Source organism: Ochotona curzoniae, unplaced genomic scaffold (genome assembly GCF_017591425.1).
Source record: "Ochotona curzoniae isolate NIBS_2020 unplaced genomic scaffold, NIBS_Ocur_1.0 scaffold_3223, whole genome shotgun sequence".
NCBI classification, from domain to species: Eukaryota; Metazoa; Chordata; class Mammalia; order Lagomorpha; family Ochotonidae; genus Ochotona; species Ochotona curzoniae.
Genome location: NW_024467108.1, coordinates 15,693,168 through 15,718,272, shown reverse-complemented (window position 1 = coordinate 15,718,272; position 25,105 = coordinate 15,693,168). Strand labels below are relative to the sequence as shown.

The 25,105-nt window shown below is 36.2% G+C and overlaps 1 protein-coding gene across 1 annotated transcript in view; it reads right to left on the bottom strand.

The window, feature by feature from the left end:
* The window catches only part of TYR (tyrosinase), a 73,925-nt gene extending 49,488 nt beyond the window's left edge, over window positions 1–24,437 (bottom strand). The window contains exons 1-2 of the mRNA XM_040964228.1: window positions 23,544–24,437; window positions 12,795–13,011 (exon numbers count right to left, since the gene is read on the bottom strand). Coding sequence (XP_040820162.1) covers window positions 12,795–13,011; window positions 23,544–24,362 — 1,036 coding nt within the window. The 5' untranslated portion in view covers window positions 24,363–24,437. The remainder of the gene's footprint in view (window positions 1–12,794; window positions 13,012–23,543) is intronic.
* Window positions 24,438–25,105: the final 668 nt, after the last annotated feature.

Here is a 25,105-nt window from a genome sequence, read left to right as displayed (position 1 = left end):
ATGGTACAATTCAAAAGGCTCTGGGATTTCCCCTACCCCTTCCCATATTCCCTCCATCAAGCTTATTTTATCCATATTATTACAATAGTTTAGTCCTTCATAAGTAGTCATAAGTCCATCATTCTATTGTTTAAGTGTGCCCTGACATTGGTGGTATAGACAGTGGCCGACAGTATAGCATCCTATTGTGAAGATATATCCAATGTTTTCATTGCGAGTCCAACTTTGATTTGCAAGTAGAGATGCCTACTGTATTGTATCTTCACATGTAGATATGATAGTCTCTATTACACAGTGCCAATACATCCCCTTGAATGAGAAGCCATAAAACAAAATTGACAACAGCAGTAAAGACAAAACAAAAGATCTGCAGCACCATGAAGTTATATGCTACTAATAACCAATGTATTGATGAAGAAATTAAGAAAAAAGCGTCTTGGAGAAATTGATGCTACTGTGTGATCTATGTGTCAGTGAACAATTTAATAAGAGAAAAAGTATTCTGAATAAATGAAACTAAACACAATATCAAAACCCATAGGTTACAGCAAACGCAGTATTGAAAGGGTTATTGGTCTTATAATTTGCATTAAGTTTGCCTTATATCAGAGCAACCATATGGTATCCATTTTTTTAAAAAATATACTTTTCCAAAGAAAGAATTTGTCAAAATGAAGAGTCCTGTGTTTAAATTCTATACTATTTGATAAAGTTGGAGCATTGTTAATTTATCTTTTCTAAGTTTTAGTTTCTTCTATGATAAGAAAGGGGTTGGCTAATGACCATCTCTAGGACTGTGGTTGGGATAAATTTTGACAGCAGGTGTGAAAGCATTCAGTGTAGGATTGGTATCAAACAGATGGTTCCTGAAGAGTTACTGTTGTCTCCTTCTTCTGTTTAGATAGTTTCACCTACTTAAAGGACATGCAACCAACAGAGAGGAAAGAAGGAAGAAAAGGAAGGAGAAAAAGAGAAAGAAATCCTCTTTCCTCAAGCAGACAGGGCTGGGCCGGTCCTGGAAATTCATCTGGGTTTCCCATTTAGCAGGTAGAATCTGAGAGTGTTGGGCCATAATTTTCTGCATCCCAGGTACATCATCAGAGAGCTGGATTCAAAATGGCAGAACCAGGATGCAAGCTAGCATTTTGAGATGAGGTGGGATATTCCAAGTCAACAGCTCAAACCCTCTGTGATACAATGTTTACATCTACCATACCTGTTATTAAGTTGCAGATAATATATTGGCCTTTATCCTAAACTAAAGTGGAGTATTCCCATTCCAGAAAGTTTTTGTTGTTGTTGTAAACCCCACCCTCCTTCTTTCGGGTCTAATTTAGCAGCAGACACCTTCCTCTCTTATGAACTCCATTCCTTCACAGAAAACTACTTGTTACTTGCTGTCATCCAACACCCCACAGAGCAGACTAGATTGTATTCTAAGAATGTTTTCAGTAAGTCTAGTACTTCCTCACTTATTACTTATGCTGATTGTAGATGTTGCATCTAGAAATGCCATTTAGATAAGAAATACATGGATTTATCAGAATATAGTGTGATATGTTCTTAATGCAATAGTTCAAAGTTCCAGTAAGACAATCTTGCTTCTGATAGTAAAGGATTGTTAATATAGACATTATGTGTTATTTTTTAGCAATTGTAAATAAATTGAAATTTTAAGCAGTTTGGAAATGCCACATAAATAGGGACAAAATAGTTTGCTTTGCTTTTCTATGATCAAAATGAGGGTCTGTGTATCTTTGCAATTGTTAATTCATTTAAATTTAAAGATTTATTTTTTTTTTGAAAGTCAGAGCTATAGGAAGAGAGCAATACTCTCTCTCTCTCTCTCTCTCTCTCTCTCTCTTTCTCTCTCTCTCTCTCTCTCTCTCTCTCTCTGGGTCTTCCATCTGGATTACAGGTTTCCAAGCACTTCAGCCATCTTCCACTATTATCTCCAAAGCAGCTGAGAGTTGGTTTGGAAGTGGAGCAGCCAGAATATGTATTGCAGGCCCATGTGGGATGCCAGCATTGCAGGTGGCTTTATTGCTGTGCACAATGCCAGTCCCACACCTTTGTGTTTAAAAGAAAAATACAAAGTATTTATCAATCCTTCGTTGATACACCGAAATTGGAAATAAGAATCGTAAACAATATAAAGTACTTTCACAGAACCTTACTATGATATTTCTCAAGTAACAAAAGAGAGGAAATTTTATCAGATGCAAATAGCATTGAAGTATAAGTTTATTTTGGATTTTACCTCTTTACACAGACTTGTTTTGCTTATTTTGGTTTTCAAAATTTCTTTGTGAAAAAGAAAAAAAGGATTATACCAACATCAGATTACACTGGCATCGGTAGCTTTTCTTGCTGATAACGTATTCTCTTTCAGAAGAACTAGTCAAAGAGGAAATTGTAGGCACCAAGTTGTAGCAATTCTACATATCCAGCGTTTTATATATGTCTTTCATATACATGGTCTCATTGGAATCACAGTAAACCTTGTGAAATGAATATTATCACATTTCAAATTTACTTGTGAGAAACTGCGGTTTATAAAATGTACATAACACACTTAAATTCAAGTTAGCTATTGGGGATTGATGAATTGATTGCAGCTCTGATGCCAAAATCAGCATTTTTTTTTCTGTACACCAGGGCTGGGTCTGTCTATGCAGAATTGCTAACACTCTCATTTTCAAAATCCACCAAATGATAGCTCCCTTCTGAATGTGTTATTGCCCTGTGCTTATCCAGGAATTCCCCATGGACAAAAAGCTTGAACTGGTTTAAAATATTTGTACAACAGGAAGCATTTTTTGTTAGATTCACCTCTTCAAAAAACTTTCTTTTTATTAAGTTATTTAATTTTAATAAAACTATGGGAAGACTCTTCTATATAGATATAAACATATAGATGATATAGATAATTATAACCTTTTTTTCCTCCAAAGGCAACACAAAGGATTTGAACAGGTGATGCTGTATTACAATGGGTTAAAGGAAACCTGTAAAGGTAAGGAAAACTTTCATTATCTTGAATGACGTGATTGTTATGTAAGTGTTATACATATGCCCAATTCTTTTAAATATGTATTTTTGTACATAAATTATTACATATTATATCAATCAATTTGTTTGAAAATAGTAAGAAGGCATTTTAATCAGTCATCAGGGAACTTGTTAGCAGACACAGACTAGGGAACTTGTTAGTAGTCATAGATGTCAAACTGACTCAATGTGCTTTTCCAAAGGTTGGTGGCAGTTTCCTAAGGTATTTTGTGTTGTCCCTCACATTTGCATGTTGCATTCTCATGGGAAATTAATAAACACAGCTTCAACTCAGTGGCAATAGAAAAATTCAATCATTAAGCAATCTCTTTAATGTCTTCCAATATACTGCTCTACAGGGTTTTTATTTGTTTGTTGTTTTTAATATTGACACTGAGCTTTAATATCTAGAGATTTGGTTTAAATTGGTCTAGAATTAGACTCAGGCACTCCAAGTTTTTAAAGCAATCTCAGTGATTCTAATGTACAGAGTTTAAATTCATATGATTAGGCAAATTACTCTTTATTCTCTAATCTAAAGTCATGCTTCAAAATGTTATCTCTGATAATTGGGCAGGGCTAGGTTGTAACACCCACCAGTGAGAGTTCGGACTGGGGACAGGCCATGCTAGGCAAGGCTGCAACATTGATGGCAAAAGCCAAACTGGATGATGGTGCCTGGCTGGATTGGAGCAACTATCGGCATGAACAAGATCTATGGCTGGGAGTAAGCCTGGTCAGGGAGTTAAGGGAACAGTCTTCCTGGCTTGTGCTTCCCACTAGTGAGAGTGGGAGCTAGAATGCAGGCAGTGAACTGGGATGGACATGGCTGCAGTATCTTTTGGTGTGGGTGTGGACTGGGTCTGGGATATGCTACACTGGGCTACAAGAGCTGGTACTTACAAGAGCCAGGGTAGTTGTAAGAGAGTCTGGATGAGATCTCTGCACCTGCTGAATCATGTGCGAGCTGGTCTGAGGGTGGACCACGTATGGCTGGACTATAATACCCAAGAGTAAGAACCAGAATGGGTGCCTGCTTGCTGGGCAAGACTGCTGTCCCTTCCAGGACAGGTCGTGGGCCAAGTTAACTTGAGCCAAGAACTTGCCATTATTTATGAGATCTGATAATTGGAGGTGAGCTGATAAAGGAGCTGGGGTGGGGGGTGTCTCTTCTGTTAGGATACAGTCATGGGTTCAGCTGGACTCCAGTGCCCATTGATGTGTATGAAAACTGAATGAAACCAGTCTGCTACACATGCCGGCATTCACAGGAACCAGGGCTGCAAGCGGACCTGGTGAGGTTTAATGGAGGTTATTCCAACTAGACTGCAGCTCCCTCTGGTGTGTATGAGGGCAGATGTGTTGGGGGCAGAGTTAGGCTGCATTGCATCATGCATTTCAAATGAATTTTGGGGATAGAAACAATTACTTGACTGTAACCACTAGTGTGTGTGTGTGTGTGTGTGTGTGTGTGTGTGTGTGTGTGGGCTGATGTGGGCGATGGACTGAGTCAGACCCTACACTGGGTAATACACACAGGAGTCATATCTGGGGTCATCTCTGGCTAGATTTCTTTTGTGACCCCCTCAAGCTGGATCACTGGACTCAGAATTCCAACCTTGGGGAAAATGATAGGATATATATTCTTACCTTAGAGTGCATGTCTCAGAACTGTGTCTCCTCAATTGCTGAGACCTGCACAGTGAATAGCATGCCCTGATGCTCATTGGGAAAATGAAAAAAAGTTCATTCAGGCCTGCACAGGGTATCTAGTGCCATGGAGGCAGAGCAAATTGGATAGCCTCCCCAATAAGTATCTGCATGAATTGAGACTCTAAGGTGAACTGTGTTAGCCAATGGACCTGGAATGATTTCCTCAGTCTTGGAGTAATGAAATCAGCAGCATGTCAAAATTATCAAAACCACTTAACCAGTACCCTCAGGACATTGGGGTTCCTGGGATGACATCGGGTTGCTTTTTCCTATCCCTGGCTACTATTGCATTTGGGTTGCTGTGAGCGGCCCTCTCCTCTTTCCACTTTCTCCAAATATCAGATATCCACTTTTCCCTGTTCCTACATCCTTTCCACCCTTATTGGTTGTCCACATGGGCACGCATGCCATTGAACTATAAACATCATCAAAAATAAAATGAATTTATTATTTAAAAAAATACAAAGTACCATACAGATGAGATACATGAAATTTGTTTCCTTTGTATAAATTTAAAAATTTAAAATAGCTACACAAAAATTCTTTAAAGTTTTTCACATCAAAAAGTAATAAAATCTTTTAAAAATACTTAGGTAATAGACCATGGTGTTACTGTATTGCTGAAATAAATGAAAATATATAAAAAAGAAAGTGACCTATGAATGTAATTTGAAAGAAAATGACTGATTTGAGTACCTTTACCAATGATAAAATTTGAGTTTGTAAGCAAAATTTAGAATTCTGAAAAAATTGGTTTTGTCACCATGAAGATATAAAGAAATGTAACTTCAATAATGCTTAGTGTGATGCTTCAGCATTTAGGACTGCTTAACTTGCTGTTTGGCAAATGAACCATGCTTGAGATTATAACATCATCCTATTTGTAATTTAATGCAAAGCAATGGATTTTTAATGCAGCAAATAAAAACTTTATGATTTCATCTTTTCAGGTGAAATGAAACTCTTAAGTAATTATCACTTGCTAAGTGTTAGAGTAAAAAAGGTAACATAGTTATCTGAAATAGTTTCAATGATAGTTTCCCTAATCAATTGCATAATTGTGTGAGGATAGATTTCCTCCAAGATCTCCAACTAAATAAACATACCAGGATACATTGAATGTAAAAGTAGTTCTAAATATATAAATGCCTTCTACTGGAAAATGTGCAATGCAGTGCCATTTTACTTATCATTACAAAAATATTTTAAGACTATGTGACTTATACTACCACAAAATAAATTTATTGTTATTCTTGCTGCACTTGACCAATGAATATTCTCAAAATTTTCCAGTTTAACATTGAAAATGCTCTATTACTACAAAAATATCCTACATAAATAAAAGCTTCCAGTAGTCCTCATTGCAAGCATTTTAAGTGGATGCTTAAACCTACATGTTGGCATTGACCTCTATTGAAAATTAAGGAAGTGTTTAATATGCATTGAAAACTGTTCATCTCCCTTTAACACCTGAAGTCTTTCCACTCACATTTGTTAAGTTAATAAATGTAAAAAAAAAATAGAAGCACTACCTTATTTCAAGTTTTCATTACTGACAAATAGTGCTATTTTCCCAAATTATATATCTCAATAAAGTATCCACATTTCAAATGTTTTAATTCAGATTTGTAATAAATGGATTCTTACTCTGTGAAGATTTTCTGGGGTCATAAATTGAACTGACAGGGAACGAGACTCTCCCTTGGAAAACGGGTGTTTTCCACAACATGGAGGTACAGAGCCTCTGCTACAAGAGAAATTTAGAAAATTACTGAAGGTTGTGCAGAAGAGAGCAGGGGGAAGGAGGGATTCATTTTTGTGTTTGTGATGTAATTGTCTATACATACATACATCTTCAAAATAGTGTAAGTGTGTGATTATAAACGAACTTACAAATAAGGAAGATATTCAGAATGTTAAAATGAATACTCAGATTCAGTTGTATAAGGATTTATGATCCGTATTTCAGAGGACCTTGAATGTTTCTGCTCTAATTTGGAAAGTTTCTTTTTTTTTTTTTTTATTCTCTTTCTCTTCTCTCCTTGTCACCCCAGAGCCTCATACCTAAAATAGTATTTGGAGCAATATTTTTCACTTTTCTTTCTTTTAAAACTTCTGTGATAAAAACATGTAATTTACCATCTTATCAATTTTACAATGTAGAGTTGAGCAGAGTTAAGGATATTTACATTGTGATACAAGCAGTCTTCAGAACTTTTTTTTAATTGGAAAAATTGATAATAGAAATGATCCATTTCTCTCAAATTGCTGACAACTGCTGTTCAAATTTCTCTTTCTATGAATTTGAGTATTTTAGGAAACTCAGATCAGTGTAATCATAGGATTTTGATTTGTTTTATTTTGCTTCCACTTGCCTCTGGTCTGTTTTAGCTTTGCATAGCATCCCAAGATTCCACGTTGGAAGATATGTCAGGAAGTTCTTCCTTTTTAGGGCTGTGTAACATTCTTACGTACATATGGATCCAGGGATCTTAAACACTCATCCATAGAGAGATGCTTAGGTTGTTCTCATCTTTAAGGGCTGTGAATAATGCTGCTATGGATGTGGGTGTGAGAACATTTTTGAACCTGTGACTTTACTCACATAGTCTTGATATTTACAGAGATCCTACTGTAATGTACTGTTATGTAGCACACATTTATGCTCTATATTTACTGACATGTATATCTGCATATTGTCCACAGTACAGTGATCCTTACTTTTTTTTCCAGTAATTTAAAAATGGCAATGTTTTCTTCCAATGAAAGAGATAAATTCAAGGTAAACCTAACTGGAAAGCAAGGCAGTTGACACTTGACTATACATTTTGTATAGAGTGTTCCTTTTTTCCTCTGACAATTTGAAGAGAAGACAAAAAGGCTTCTTTTCAGTAGAATCAGTCCCAAATGGAAAAAATAAATTGTCTCCTAAACTCGTTAGAATATTTACTGAAGTGGCCAGCACTGTTAACCTGGTTAACCTGCTTGAAAGCACCAGCTTTCCAGATGGGTGCTGGTTCTTGCTTTAGCTGCTTCATTTCCCATTCAGCTCTATGCCTATGGCCTGGGGAAGAATTGGAAGATGGCCCAAAGCCTGGTACCCCTGGCACCCCTGGGAGACCTGGAAGAAACTTTTGGATTCCAACTGTGGATTAGCTCAACTCTGGCCATTGAGGCCTTTTGGGTAGTGAGTCAGCAGATGGACGATCTTTCTTCTCTGTCTCTCATTTTCTCAGTAAATCTGGCTTTCCAATAAAAACAAACATATGTAAGTCTTTTTTAAAAAGAGACTATTTATGGAGAATTTTGTTTTAGCTGATCATCTTTGAACTATATTTTATCCTATATCATATCTGCTGTATACATATTTATAATGATCCTAGTTTCTTTCATAAATTTATTTATCAGTTAGTCAGTGAATATTTCATGAGCACCTATTGTAACGAACCTCTGTGTTTAAGGCTGGGGACATACCATTAAAGTAAAGGTTATATATAAATTCTTCCCATTTAAATAATTGGAGATCTCTTTACTGCTTTCAACTGATTGTTTCTCAAACTTCTTGCTGAATTCCTATTTATCTACATATTTCTCATCCCCCCGTTAGCCTTTCTCCAAAAATTTTCTCTCTTGCCCTCTCTGCTTCCTAATTTTTCCATTAAACTTATGCTAACAGAACTCAGTTTCTAAAGTAATTTAGTTTCTAAAGTATTTAGTATTTAGTTTCTAAAGTAATTGTCAGAGCAGTTAATCATTGATTATTGAGTTGTTAATAATTGCAGCCTAAAATAAATATTGACTACCACTTATTGAAGACATGTTTGAAGTACCTCACAAGCATTATCTCACTTTACCTTTAGGTAAAACTTATGAATCACTATTATCTATGTTTAGTAGATTGTAAAATCAAAGTTCAGAGAAATTAAATGATTTGTTCTAGCACAGAAGAAGAAAAGTGGTGGATTCAGAAGCCAGCCACAGGCAGTTTGATTCATTTTCATCAATTAATAAAAATTGCACACTGTCCCACCCCTTAGCAGTGTTTTTGATGTTAGCATTTTTGCAAATTGTATAGACTACTGTGAGACACCAAGAATTTACTCTAGGATAGATTCCAATAATCTGTACTAAGCGAATAGGAGGAATTACTAACCGCTGTTAGCCTGAACTCTATTGGGATGCCTAATTTTGCCTGACCAAATGACAGCCTCTTATAATAAAGAAAAATTTCCTTGTTTTATCTCAGGATATGCTTTTCTCTATTATAAAATTTACCAATTATACATTTCCAAACTCTTTCACATTGAAATCTAACAGGAGAGCTGAAGTTACATAAATAATTTTAGAAGGTAAAACACCAAATTTCCTTCATCCTAGGAGCAACTGAAAGTTTATCTCATGGTAAAGGCATTATGTAGTCTCACTGGGGTTTAAAAAAAGTGTGTGTGTGTGTGTGTGTGTGTGTGTGTGTGTGTGTGTGTGTTTTGCAGTGGGAGGATTGGTATGAACAACTATGAGAATCAACCAACTGCAATGACTTGATTTCATGTGCATTTTTTTGAAAGGGCAGAAGGCAATGGTTGTCTTTATGTGACATCATTTTTTTTTTTCAAGTGAGCAGAACATGCTTCCAGAACCTTTTGTAAGAACAATACTGAAAGTTTACCCATGAATAAATGCTGGGAACACTGGAGCATGAACATAATTAAGCACAATAATAATGGGAAAAAAAGAAAATTTTTCTCATAGATCCTTGCTAATAAATCTGCACTAACAGACTATAGTTAGGAGATAGTTAGATAAATGATAGATTAGCTGGATAGATAGATTTGAAAAGACTTTTAACAATAATAGAACCCTGAAATTGCCTAACAAATATATAAAAAAAAGATTGAGTTAAAAGCTCATTAATGTGGTAACCCTCAATATAAGCTATCTACAGGAGAAAATTTTGATGAGAGGAAAAATATTTTAATAAACTTAAAAAATTTTCCATGAAAGGGCCTGGCAGTAGTCTAGTGGCTAAAATCCTCACATTGCATGTTCTGGGATCCCATGTGGGCTTTGGTTCGTGTCCCACATATTTCACTTCCCATACAGCTCCATGCTTGTAGCATGGGAAAGCAGCAGATGGAAGCTCCTGGCTTCGGATTGGCTCATCTCTGGCTATTGTGGCTCTTTGGGGAGTGAACAAGTAGATGGAAAATCTTTCTGCATTTTCTTCTCTCTGTAAATCTGACTTTCCAATACAAATCAATAAATCTTTAAAAAAAACATGTAGACAGTTTATTCAGTGGAAAGTAAAAATCAATAATTATATAGTGGGAAAATTGGATCACATCTGGAGCAAGTGATCTAAATTAATACCTCCTATTGAAACAGAATGGTCCCCACAGATGTAATATCCTCTTAGAAAAACACACAATCCTCTATGCAGAGTTCTGGTTGAGATTGCATTACCTAGATATAACCATGAGGAAATATCAGAGAAACATCAAGTGAGAAATGTTCTATTTAAAAAAACAAAGAGACGGACTGCATTCCCAAAATGTCAGTCTCAAGTAACAGAAATCAAAGCGAAACTATGGAAATAGGTCACATTAAATGCCACCTGACTGTAGAATGGACATTATGCTAGAAAGCAGAAATACTGTAAAGGATATTGTCAGATCTGTTAATAAAACTAGGATATAAAAGTAAGTTATACAAAAATGTTATATCAATGCAGAATTTACTGAAGTTGAAATGCATCTAGTGATTGTATGAGATTATTTCCATGCTTAGATAGAATTTCCATTCTCACACACTGGAATACTTTGGAGTAAATGTTACAGCCTACACAACCTCCCATGATGCGATTCAGAAAGACAGAGAAAGAAGCAGGAAAAGATGAAAGCAGTAATTGGATGTAGACAGTTGTATGTATGGTTTTTGACCATTTTTATTTTTGCAAATTTAAGTTTTTGTTGAATAGAAATTGAAAGAAGAAATTCAGAATCTGTATTCAGAAAAATTATGTTTCCAATATATTCAATTATCAAATGTTTATTGAATATTTTTTATGTCCCAGATAATATGCTAGGCTATACCTTTTCTGTTTCTGAGGGACATATATTTGAGTGTGTATGAGAATAAATTAGCTGGAAGAAAAGAAAAAAAAAACTCACAATCATTTTATTAGTAAATATTTTGCAGTAAATCTGGCATACTTTCTGTCCTGAATGGGGGACATCTTCATATGTAAAAGCCTGACAGTTAACACATCTTAAATAACCTTTTTTCTTGAGACCCTAAAGGAGTACGATTTCTCTGTCTTATTTCTATAATGAGTCCATGCTCCTTAATAATAAACAGGTGCGATGTCACAGATGATTAAAAATCTACTTAACACACAAAGTACTTCAGTTCCTTCACAATATGCAGTGCCTTTGAGGGCTTTTTTTTTGTAGTAGAGTTGTTAATGTCTGCAGTTCCATGGGACATTGAGTCCTTCCAGAAGGTAACTAACAGCCTCAGTCTACAGCCTCTAAGACTTCCTGTTACTGTGTGTGGTTTTCCTACATATTCAGAGTCCAATATCAAAGTTCAGTGGACAGGACATGGACTTGAACATGTGACAAATCCAGATGCAGATTGAACTCTGCAGCTTGCTCAATGATTAAAAAATTATTAATATCTCTGAGCCAATTCTCTTACTTTAAAGTGGGAATAACAATGCAATCTTCAGAGAATGGCTGAATGAGTTAAATAATGTAACACTATGTGAAATGTTTGGCACAATGCCTTGGATAGAATGATGGCACTTAAATAAGTTTCTTGATTGATTTCCACTTCAGGCTAGAATTTCTCTGGCTTTAATTACTTCTGTGTACAAGGCCTTAAAGTGAAAATAATCTGCTTAATAAATAAACAGAATTTAGGGCATAATACTTTAAGAAAAAAAAGGGAAATGGGACAGAGAATTTCTTTTTAAATACGGTTTACCAGGCCTGATGTGGTAGCCTAGTGGCTAAAGTCCTCGCCTTACGTGTGCTGGGATTGCATAATGGCACTGATTCATGTCTTAGCTGTTCCACTTCCGTCCAGCTTCCTGCCTGTGGCCTGGGAAAGCAGTAGAAGATGGCACAAAACCTTGTGACTGCACCTGTATGGGCGATCTGGAAGAAGCTCCTGGCTCCTGGCTTTTGGAAAAGCTCAGGTCTGACCATTGTGGCCACTGGGGGAGTGAACCAGCAGACAGGAGCTATTTCTCTCTTTCTCTCCTTCTCTCTGTATATCTGCCTTTCCAATCAAAATGAATTAAAAAATGAAATTTAGCTACAGAAAGCAATGTTTAGAAAGTAAGAGGTCTGGTATTAAATTCCCAGTTATTTGGCTTGCCACGAGTATGACCCTGTGTCCTCCCAAACTTCCTGTTGAATCTGTGACTTCTGCAACTGTGTTATTTTGTTTTGTGTGTTTATTTCCCTAAAGGAAATGGAAGTAACAGGATGTGTTTCATGAGTCAGCTATGAGCAGAGAAGAATGAATAGATGTAGCAGTGAAGATGCGAGCAAGAGCTAGTGACGTGTAGGAAGGGTCAGCCAGGTGCTGGAAGAGATTTGTTGAGGGAATTTCTGATGAAGCACAGAAATCTTGGAAAATAATGAAATAGAGATGCGACCCATAAGTTGTACCCTCTCTGTAGTTAAGAGGATGAACTTTCTGCCCAGAGCCCATTATTCAGAATAATCCATAGTGTAAGCAAAACACATACAAACAAAAACCCATAAAATTTAAGAAAATACTGTAAGTCAATAGTTCTACAGTTTTACATTACAAAAACTGAAAAAAAAAATTCACAATTATTTTTTAGCAAATAAACCTGAATTTGTTCACTATTATGTTTCCTGTTGTTGCTATTTGTTCCAAAAATGGATACGTTTGTAAGTTTTCCTCAAATAGGTCTTGCACAAGGGTTTTGGATAAAAGATTGCAAATACAAATTCAAGGAAAAGAAAAATGAAGGTGAGTGAAAACAGAAGTCTTACCTTCCAGTGTATTTCTGAAGCTGAAATTGGCAGCTTTGTCCATAGAGCCTGATTCATACTGCGTCAGACTCAGGCAGAATTCCACGTCCTCTGAGGAAGGGAGTCTTGGAGTCCTGGCTTTGTCATGGTTTCCCGGATTGCGCAGCAAGGGCCCCTCGGGGGTTCCATTACATAAAGTCTGACGGCTGTTGTACTCCTCCAGTCGACTACAGATAATCTGCAAAAAAACACCCTCATGTTAAGAGATTATCACCACCTGAAGTCAAGGGATGGGGGAAATAGTAAGGTTAGAATTCCTTGTTACCCTTTATAGATTTCTGATCATTAAGAGATCAATGTCTTAAATTGATCAAGAAAACAGCTTTCTGATGATTGGAGAATATGCCCTTAATGATAAGACACAGAAGAGGGTTCTTGTTGCACTTCTACTTCTCAAGAAAAAGATTTAAAATTTTGTAGTCTTCATCTGTCAAATGGTGATAAGAGCCACTTCATGTAATAATATTTTATAAGAAAATTACTTCACCCATCATTTTAATGCACCTATTACGTGTCAAACATTGTGACAGGTGTTGATTCTGGGGTCGATAACAATAAAGACAGTTACGTATTGTATACAAAGCCCATAGCACATGGTTCAATCGATAGTAAATACTCACAGAATTATGGTTTATTATTGTGGAACAGTATTCTGTTCAGATGAAAAGGACTAGGAATTTCTCACTTAACATCTATTTTTGATGTGCAGATTGATTTTCCTGATTATTTTTTAGAGCATGAAATTTTACTGATTCTTTATCTAGAAATTATAGGATTCAATTTTAAAAATCATATTTAAAATGGTAACTTCTCATCTTTTTTTATAAGATAAAAAAAACCATGTTACCCATATTAATCAATTTCAATCAAATAACAGCTTTTTCCATGTTTATAAATAAGGAACCAGAGATTCAGAGAAAATAAGTTACATTTCCCAGGCTATGTGGCAAATAAAATGTGATATTGAGCCTTTAACTCTAAATTTTTACTACATTGTTAATATGTAATGTGTACCTTTACTTAGGGCAGGAGGATTCAGCATTAAATGTTTTTAACATTCCCTAGATTAAAATGAACAGAGCTCTACTCTATGTGTTGTGTGTCACTGGTTCTGAATATGATATTCCTTTATGACAATTACTATGATCTTAAAATCTGCTTAAGCTTTTCAGGAAGGAGAAGGTGACTTGAACATTGCATACATAAACCTGATCATTTCTTTTTAATTTTTAAGTATTTTATGTTACTAATATTTTAAACATCTGTGACCATTTTAAAATTTTGTGAGTGAACTTAAGATTTTTTTTCAATTGATATATGCTTACATTCCTTGCCTGGACCCCTGATGAGCTGTGCTGTTTTGTTTGTTAAACCTTGTATTTAATGGAGTACTATCTTTCATTAGGTTAAAACAATGTGAACTCAACTTTTTAGACAGAGGATGCTTTATGGAAGTAGTCTTGATTACAAATAATACTAATCAATACTAAGTAAATAAGTGATTTAGTTGCATGGCAGAACAGGTTGCCTACTTTAACTAAGTCAGCATGGATTTTTAATGGAGTAAACATGAATGTGTCATGGTAAAAGCAAGGTGTGCTAATAGTATTTTGCCTCAGTACTTCATGCTTAGGAACACAAGATTCAAAGGCGAATTGGGCTTTGGTTACTTGCATGTAAGCCTGGTAGATCAGGTATAATACTCGTGGTATGGGATGAAGCATAATGCTTTGGATATAGTACTCACAAGATAATTTTGGACTTTCTGGGGAGGGTAGGAGGAAAGGATATAGGAAAAGACAACTACATGATGATTTGGCGGTACTCAGGCGAGGTGGACTCATCACCGACTCTCAGCACCAGGGGTCACTTCTCCTGACATAGTACCCAGCTACCTCACTGATCTTTTTCTATCTTTATTTGGTCCAATTAATCAGCCCATATTGGTCTTCACCCAGGTATGTGCTACAAATGTCAGGAGCCAAAAAAGCTGATTTCCTTGATGTTTGACTTCCTTGGGTTTGGATAATGGAAATAGCATAGAATTTCAGAGGACAGAAAGGAGTAAATTGGAGCCAGTTATTTTCCAACTCACTCTCTGCTGAGTCATTTTGAGTCAAAATACTTGTCACATGACCTCCACCAATCAGGCACCTTCTTTCACTTCAGCAGAACACATTCGTCTGTTTATTGGGTTGATTCTGAGTCACATTCTTGTTGGATTTTTTGTTGTTGTTGCTTGTTTGTTTTTTGTTTTGGGTTTTTGCCTTTCTTTCCCACTCTGAGCTCCCTCCTCCTGGTGTTTACCATCAACCATGTCATCTATAAGTGCAGTGGCCAGCAGAGCTGGCTATGTAAAATGTGGTAACTTCAGCAAAATGAAGATCAGGGGGCATGGACCCAATATTTCAATTTCATGGTGAGATAATGACTCCTTAGTGATTGAAACTCCCATGCAGTTTTTTTTAAAGATTTATGGATATGTGTTTATTTGAAAGAGCTACAGAGAGAAATGGAGAGAGAGATCTTCCATCTGCTGGTTCACTTCCAAAATGGCCACAAAATCCAGGGCTGGGCCAGGCTGAAGTCAAGAACTTCTGGGCTTTTCACCTGGATAGAAGGGATGTAAACACTGGGGCCATCCTCCACTCTTTTCCAGGCCATTAGCAGAGAGCTGGTTTGAAAGTGAAGCATTTGGATTCAAATTGGTACCCTTAGTGGATAACACCATCACGAGTGGTGGCTTAATTTTCTATGCCACAATGCTGCTCCCCACCACCCCTCACCCAATGCTGAGTTTTGGTACCTACGAATGTGAATGTACTGCTACCATGAAAAAGATGCCACAGATGGAGTGACTTGAACAACACACATTTTCTGTAGTCCATGAGACTAAGTTCCAAGGTGAAGGTGGAGAGGTCTCCCTGGCTTGAAGACAGCATTTCTCCTCTGGGCATTTGTATGGTCTTTTCTCTGTGCATGTATGTGTTGGGGGAAGAGAGAGGAAACTTTTTTTTTTCTTTTGAAAAAATACACTTATATGAGAGGTATAAACATAGAATAGAGATAAAGAGATGTTAAATAAGAGCACTCATTCATTGTTTAACACCCCATATAGCCACAGTGGTGAAGCTTAGAGTTAGGAATTCAACCAAGGTCTCCCAGGTGTGTGGTAGGAAGCTAATTACCTGAGCTTTGTAAGGCCCACATCAGCTGGATGCTGGAGTCAGGTCTAACCATGAGGATAAATGTTGTAACTTATGCAACTGTCCTTGATCCAGGGCGTGTGCCTGTTCCCTCTTTGCTTGAGCGGTGTCACCCAGTTTCATGGCTTACAAGTCATGTGCATTGTCAAAGATTTTCTAACTCCTATGTTGAATGCAAACTCAGTCCTCCAATCTCTAAATCTGTGTACACATCCAAGACTTCATATTTGCAACATTGTCCCACAAGTTTCTGAGAGAACTGTTATCCAAAAAAACAAAATGTTCCTCTCCCTACATTTCATGTCATACCCACCATCTTGCAACTCAGCCAAAAACCATGCATTAGTAAAGTCTGATTTTGCATTTCATTGTCCTTTGTCTTTCACATAGAAGTCATCAGCCATTTACATTAATTATAACTCCATAAAACATCTTGAATCTGGCAAATGTTCTACATTGGTTTACATCCTGTGTGATCTGCTGCTAACGTCAGACTGCCTGCTCTTCTGAAAGTGTGGCTCGCGTTTCTCCATCCCATGACTGCTCGTGACTAAGCATGCTCACTCCTTACAATGCATCTAATATCCCACAAATCTTTTCATGCCAATGCATATAATTCATAATAACAAATTTCCTTGACTTTGACTTGAAAAAAACCTGAAAACTTAAAAGGATCCAACCTAGAATTATAAATGGATTTCATGATTCCTCTACCACATCATTTTGCTTATAAAGCAGAAGAATTTCTAATGCAAAAATCTAAAATCTGAGATGTTAAAAAATTCCAAGGTTTTCATGAGCCAGCATGATGAGACAAATGGCAAATTCCACATCTGATCTCATGTCAAGTTGTAATAAAAATGCAGGCAGAGTGAAAATATTGTATAGAATTTCTTTGTGTATGTGTAAGGTTCAGAGATGTGAAGCATAAATAAATGTCATGTTTAGATTTGGACCCCATCTCCAAGATATCTCATTGTTAAAGAAATAATCTATAAACAAAACAATTCAAAATCTGAAGCACTTTTAGATCTGAGTATTTTAGAAAAGAGTTCTTCAACCTGTGGTTTCACCTCTATATAAGCAGAATACACACAGTAAAAATAAGTAACTAAGTTAAAATGAGATCTTTTAACTTACTAGATAGCAGCAGAAGTTCTAAGTAATGAAAATGTGCTGTCAGGGGCGTGTGTTGTGCAATGCGTCAAACTTCTGCGTGGAATGCCCATAGCACACGTCAGAGCGCAGGTTTGAATCCTGCCTCCATTTTCAGTTCAGCTTCCCACTGGGCACACTGGGAGGCAGAAAGATTAGGGACTTTGAGTTCATGATATCCACGTGGGAAACTCCAGCAGTGTTCCAGACTCCTGTCCTCAGCCTGGGCCAGCCCTAGCAGACATTTGGAGACTGAACCAGTAGATTGAAGATTTCTGCTTGCTTCTCTCTCTGTGTCACATTGCCTTTCAAGTCAATACATTTTTAAAATAAGCTGTTCTAGCAAAATCACATTGGCATGTATATTTTTAATTTCTTCACATAAATTAATGCTTTATCATCAAATTACTGATGCTTTAGATTCAATGAGCTGAGTAATTAATGAGATAGTGAGAAGTAAGTCCTAAGCAAAAGGTGAAGTTTGGGGAGTTCACCTTGTTATTAGTGAACTCTTCATGCAGGTACGTGGTTCCACTGGAGTCCTGTGCCTACTGAATACATAGCATTTTCCTTTAGTCATCTCAAGTTTTTTTTTTATTTTAATTTCATTTAATAAACAATGGTTATTGAAGTGAAGTCTTCATTGAGGACAAATAGCTTTGATTTCAATATTTCTGGTTATTCCATATTCTCAGAATCTAGAAAAGTGCATAACACTTTGTGGAGGTCCAAGACACTTTTTGAATGAAGAAAATGAAGAGCCTGAACACACATTTTGCACCTCTGTCATTGATATCAACCCTTGCCCTACATTATATATCCAAAATATTCATATTTCCTTGTAAAAATTTTAATTATTTATTTGAGTTCAGATACTGACAGTAAGAGAGGGAGATATTCAATCTACTGATTGATTCCCTAGTTAGCAGCAATGTACATTTGGTCAGGCCAACCCAGGAACAAGGAGTTTCAGTTGGATCTTCCATTTGGATGGTTGGGATCCAAATACTTGGATCATTTTCCACTGTTTTCTCTTAGTCTACAGGTATGGAACTGAAACAAAAGCGGGGTAGTGGGATGGAATGCTGGCGAACTAGGTAGTAGCATTACTCAATATACCACAACATTGGTCACAACATATTGTTTTTTCTTAATTACTTGACAAGCCCTGCTGTATCCCAGGCAATGAGTCATGCATACCCATGTATGTGTACATTTTAAAATTAAAATTCACACAACTATTCTCTGGCTGTTTGTGATTTCACCCTCATTTTAATGATGAGAGTTGAGCCTGGGTATCAGAGAACACGAGAGACTGGCAGAATTTAAATCCTTATCACGATTAACAATTTTAGAAACAATAGGCAAGCAACATGAAGTAATATTTTTAAAGTAAACAGCATTACTAGCCGCCTATTTGCAACACATTAAAACAATCAAGTTCATCCTGTTGGTTTCCTGCCCTAAGGAATTTGTCATCTAGAAGCATATAAATACAAATAACCCAAAAATAGAATTGGTTGAGCAAAGCCCCAAGAGATGGCTGCCACTCTGCTAGAGCAAAGATTTTGAGAAAAATTACTTTCAATTTTTGTTCAGGAAAACATGAGTTGTGTGTCGAAATATAATTAGGCTTAAATTCAGCTAGTTATAACCTTCAATTCTGGTTCAGTTACTTATCGGCCAGGTAGCAATGAACATGCTTTATGAACTTGCATGGTATTAATTTCCTCAACTGTGTTATGATATAATACAGGAAAAGAAAAGTTCAAGATAGTCAATGACTCAAAAATGTCTTTTTAAATTTTGTCTTATACTTGTTGACATTGCTCAATTCTTGATTCTGTATATAGTTGAGAATAAGAACTATTGGGTGACTTGTCTTAACATCATGCAATGTTTAAACTTAAAACATGAGAACCCAGTCCTCCTGATTCCAAAACTAGCATCATTATGTTTATTATTAATTTTTAATGACCTAGAAATGGTTGCATAAAACTAACCCAACTTTCATAGTGAAAATAATACACTGAATTCTTCAAAATGGTGATTAAACCAGGTGCCAATGCAATTATGTAGACCAAATCATTTCATTCCTCTTTGAGTAATAAATTGGGTAATTTTCCAAAGATCCTATTGCTGTAAGCATATCTGTATTCAGTGTAGTGCTGAACCACCAATAGTCAAGTGCTTAAGTATTCAGATGATGGGAGGTATTAAAGACAAGAAAGAAATTGCCTCCTTTCAAGAATGATTTGAAAATGTAACTGCAAACCATGGTCTTAATGCAGCAGAAGAGATAGGGTAGAAGGAATCGTTAGCAATGGGAAGGACAATGTCAGAAAGACATGTTGTTCAATGTTGATCTTTGTAGTACACGACCATAAGCAAGCTCTCTGTATATCAATTTTTTTCACCTGAAGATGAGGACTTTAATAACTTTCGACAGGGTTTAACTATGTGAAGCACTTCATAAGGTCAAGTATAGAGAAGGTCATTTTGAGTTATTAGGATTATTATATGCAAAATTGTAGGTCATGCTGCCAAAATATTTTTTTAACTCTGAGTTTGTTACACTATTTGAATATTTATTTTATAATGATGAAAATAGGTATAATATTTTAAAAACACAATATAATAATATCACCTACTCATGTGCTCAATACAATATTGTAAGTGAGGTACTAAAAATTACTTTAGATGAACATCTTTTATTGAACTACATTGCAGTAATGTTTTAAATTACAGTATTCTTTTAGAGACAAAGATGGCTCAAAAATATTAAATAGGATCTTACAGCAAAGATGCAAACATCTACTTGAATGTATGCTTATGTGACTCCAGTTTTATTCTCTTTACTGCATTATTCTGTTTTTTTATTTCATTTAATAAGCATACATGATAATTGCACTTCTATTAATTCTGTTGAGAAAAAAATAAAATGTCAAATGGTCGAATTAAGCTGTTCAGTGTCATCTAGTTCATGCAAAGGTAACATTTAGAGCCCAAGTCATCTGTCCATCATTTTGTGCTTTTCACATTCCAATAAAAATGATTTAGTACACCTGCTGGGAGAAAAAAAAATCTAGTATCTAGAATTGAAAGAGAAAAGGGGAGATAGAAAGAAGACATGATCGCATTAATGAGAAGGTGTTCTTTTAATTTAAAGTAATAGTAATCGGCTACTGGGTATTAAATGCTCTCAGGAGTAAAGGTTCTGTTATGGCATTAGAGGTTTCTTTGAAAAAATGCAAACCATATGACATTCCACACAATCTTTCATAAAGGAAAAAGAGAAGCTGTTATTTCACTGAGCTGTTGTCATGGTTACCTAAAACCCATGACTCTTTGCTGAAATGTGACTTTTTTCCTTCCCTCTGTTTGCTTCCATGTGATTGATGTTTTTTTTCACCTAAGTGAACTGACTGACCACAGCCCATTCATGTCTTTCAACTAGAAAATGTTTCTGCTTTTTGTTTTTATTTATCATGACAGATATCTCTGATGCATCTTTTGTTTGATGTTTGCATAATACTGGTTTTAATTGTATTGAGCATACATATTTATTGCTTGAATGTTATTATGTGACTATCCTGTGTCCAAAAATAATGGATTCTTCTAATATATTTTCATGACAAAATGGCTTGACTTTAAAGGTTTTGGGCATTAAATAAATGAAAAAATGTGTGAATTGTGAATTTAAAACTTGTAAGTAAATTCACATTATCTTACTTTTTATATTATTTTATTGAACAGAAAATTTTGCCAGGCAAATATTTCTAACCTCACTTAAATCTGATCTCTCTCTGTTTCTGACTCTCTTTCTCTCTTTTTTTTTCTTTTTCTTTTTTGGAAGTACACATGTACATGCATATAGAATAGCAGAGAAAATTACACCAGGTTTCTTATCCAAGATTTTGGGAAAGTAATTCTTTATTGGCATTACTTGTTCTTGGCATTCAATTTCCATACGAAGTTCAATTTTTTCAATTGCAGATGTTGGAGCCAATAATTTTCTGTTTTTTCTTTTATTTAATTTAACATGCATTTCTAAAGTATATCTCATGTATGCATTATGGTTGAGACTCTGTGGATACAAAAGCAATTAGACCTAATCAGTGTGCTTGAGTGGCTAACAACCTGCTAGACTTGAAAGTCTTCGGTACTGAATGTGTAGATGTTTATCATAAATCAATACAAAGTTTAAAGATTGTATTAAGTAGAAAAAGTTAATTCTGCCTAAGTAAGGGACTTAGCTATGTACAGGTTTAATAGAACATTTTCATTATGACGTCAATGAAAAATAGCATTGTATGTTTCCATGTTGTCTGAAACAAATGAATTTTAAGCAAATCTAAAAACCATATATTAAATCATGTTTTGACAAAATAGTGTTTTTTTCTGACCTTTCTCAGCCTAAGTAGTTCCTTAAAACTGGGGAATAATTCATTGAACTTAAATGGCATTGGAGTTTGAGCCTCTTGATTTTGATTCTCTAATTTGTCGCTTTGAAAAAATCATTTTGCTGGTTTAGGCTTCTATATCTTCTATGATAAAATGTGAACATTGTGCTAGATGCCACTGAAGGTCTCGCTATTCAGAGTTAATGACTGCTTTCACATCTCTGAAACTGCCTTCCGTGTGTCAATGAAAAGCTGGAGGTGTGGTAGCAAAGGGACAATCAGCCTAGCTAATTTGGAAGATATTAAGGAACTCAACCTGGAAGCTACTTGATATCATAGAAAACAGTATAGATATTAGCATATTCAGATCAGAAAAAGGTGTTCAAATTAATGGTATGTTTATTACAGAACCTGTGTTTTTTTAAAAAAAATAAAACTAAATAGATACTCCCCCCCACCCCAGCCCCTTCATATTAATTAAGCTTACACTTTAAAATCAAATGAGGAGGTTTAGAAGTACAAATGCAAGAACTTCACAGATCACCAAAACTTTACAGGAATCTATGCACTTTAAAAAAAAGCAAAACACAAACAAATAAAATTGTCAAACTCCCTAGGTGATTTTAAAATAAAGAACTGCTGAAGTTCAGCAATATAAACAACTCTTCTTCAATGTCAAAGAACTTTTTAACTACAGAGTTTGTATGAAGAGAGACAAATGGCCAGCATCATGTTAGTATCACTGTCCCCCGTCCCTGACTTTCCCTAGCCACCCGTGTGACACTCAGTTGGCCTGCCAGTGTTCTTTCATTTGGCTTGATTTATCTAAACTGAGATTTGTTTCTTCTTCTTCACTGGTTTCTTTCATTTTGTTTTCTCATTTTATTTAGAATAGAAACTTGCTCTTATGGTGCTTTAGTCATTGAGCAAGTTTGAAACAGCAACAGTTTGTTCAGTGTTTATTCCCTAGATCCAACAAAATTTCTTTAGAAAGTAGTAAAATTGACCATAATAATAATATGATAAAGGAGGAAATTCCAAGTAATCATCAAAAAATGCCTAGGCAAAGAAAGTAAACATAATTTGGGTCTCTTCTAGTCAATGATGTAATTAAATAACTGTTTGTATCTTTTTACTAAGCTTTAGTGTATGTATTATAACTGCTTTGTGTAACTTAGGTAATCTAGCAATTACAGATCAAGCAGAGCTACATACTTAGACAAAGCTTTATAGCTCACCCAACGACCCCACATCCAAGCTTGGAAAGATTTTAAAGCAGAGGAGCTAGATGCAAGTTTTGCACTTTCCAGATAGGATAGACAGTCTGAGACATATTAAATAGGATTTTTAGCATAATTTCAGTATTTTATACAAATGTACTCATTGCTCTTGGAAAGTAGGTAATGTTAATGGCAGCAGAAATTAGTGGCCTCTGTTCAATGGGTTTCAGTGGGGCCCATTCGGAATTATTATGCAACTGTGGTGTGGGAGGCCATCCACATTTCAAAATTGAAGAATGTTAGACAGTAAATGCAAAATCCTCAAACTCCATACAAATAGTGAATTTAGTTCTCTAAGGTATTACTCATCGAAGTACTGTATTATTCAGTTATTAGAATATATATTCACTCATACATAAATGCTCCATTATCCATTGTCTTTTGTCAGGTACCACTTAGGTACCAGGAAATAATAGATCAAGCATGAAATCGTTTTGATTAGTTGTTAGAAGCTTAGTAGACATGCTATAATGTCAGTCAAATAAAAAAAATATCTGGTTAATTACAATTACAGAGAGGGCCATACAAGGCAAGTGCCAAATTTATTGGTAGCTGCTCACAGCTTTCTGTGTTGGGTGATGTTAGGAGGCATGGTTTAAGAAGACATGAAGAAATTATTGCTTTAGTTTCTCTCGGATCTTAAAGTGTGTGCCCGGGAGATCTTACCTGCCAAGAGGAGAAGAAGGACGCTGGACTGAGCAGGTTTGGGTTTGTTGGGTGGCGACCTCCCATGTACTCATCTGTACAGACGTCACAATTTTCTGCATCCCGCCAGTCCCAGTATGGGATTGTGAAGTTCTCATCCCCTGTCAGGTGCTGGATTTCTTGTTCCCACCGCAACAAGAAGAGTCGATGCCAAGGCAGGAACCCTGGTGCTTCATGGGCAAAATCAATGTCTTTCCAGACTTCAGATCCCCCAAGCAGCGTGTCTCTAGATACATAATAGTGCATCCAGACAAAGAGGTCATAAATGTTGATGTCACTAAACATTGGCGTTGATCCGTTATTCATTTGGCCATAGGTACCTGTAGGGATGACATAGTCCACGCTGGTAGTATGCTTTGCTAAGTTGAGGTAGGCAAGGAATTTGTCCTTCTCAGAGATACTCAGATCAAAGATGTTTTTCCTCACCAATAGTCGCCTTTCTGTGCAGTTTGATCCCCCAAATCCAAATTTGCAGTTTCCACAGTTGAATCCCATGAAGTTTCCAGAACATTGGCAGGTTCTGTTGTAAAAGACAGAAGGCCAAGACTCCCGTTCATCCACTCCTGTGAAGGGGAACTGTGGCCCAAGTGGAGCATTGGACAGAAGGACATTCTGACACGAACCTCTGCCTGAAAGCTGGCCACAGGGACTCCCGTCCCCACTCCATGGTGGGCAGCATTCCTTCTCTATCAGGTTCTTGGAGGAAGTACAGGCTCGAGGAAAGTGGCCAGCAGATATCCAGAAATTGCACAGCAGGCAGTACAAAACAGCCAGGCGCATTTTCTCTCTGGTTTGCACAATATCAACTTGAGCAGATTAACTGGAGGCTCCGAATGCTCTTTCCAGCTACCCCTAGAATGACTATCACATGTTTTGGCTAAGACCTATATAACACCACTCCCACCTCTAGCATCCAATACTCTCTGTCTTTATCTTAACCTTTCATCTTCTGAAAAACACATGACTGACTTTTCTTTGGAGTTGGCATACATCCCACAGTGGGAATGGCCTATGTTAAAGTGAGAAGCACCATGAACTATCTATCATTTAATTCTGATGGCCAATAGTGCAATATTGAGCTTAATCCTAATACTGCAAAAGTCAAGAAAACTCAGTGGATTATGAAATTAGTAATTACTTGAGTTTGCAAATGAGACACAGCATCGTGAATAGAGCTTCTCTTATTTAGAAAGGTCAGAAGTGTTGCAGATTATCGGGGCACAGTGCATATTTCTTAGAGACCACAAAGAGGCAACGACATGTTTGGAACTCCTTGTGCATAACTAACTCTGTTCCTTACCCCAGAATATTATTTCTTATGTCTGATTACATTTCAGGTGATTTGTTTTTATGACATAATCAGAGAAATTGTCTTGCAAATATTTTCACCTGATTGTTTTAGTGCATTCTATAGTTATACTTAAAAACGGAACACTTTGATGCTTTGATGGTCTGCTTCTTTGGGAGTTTCTCACCTTAATATTCTGAAGAAATCACCCTCCTCTCTCACATTTCTGTTATAA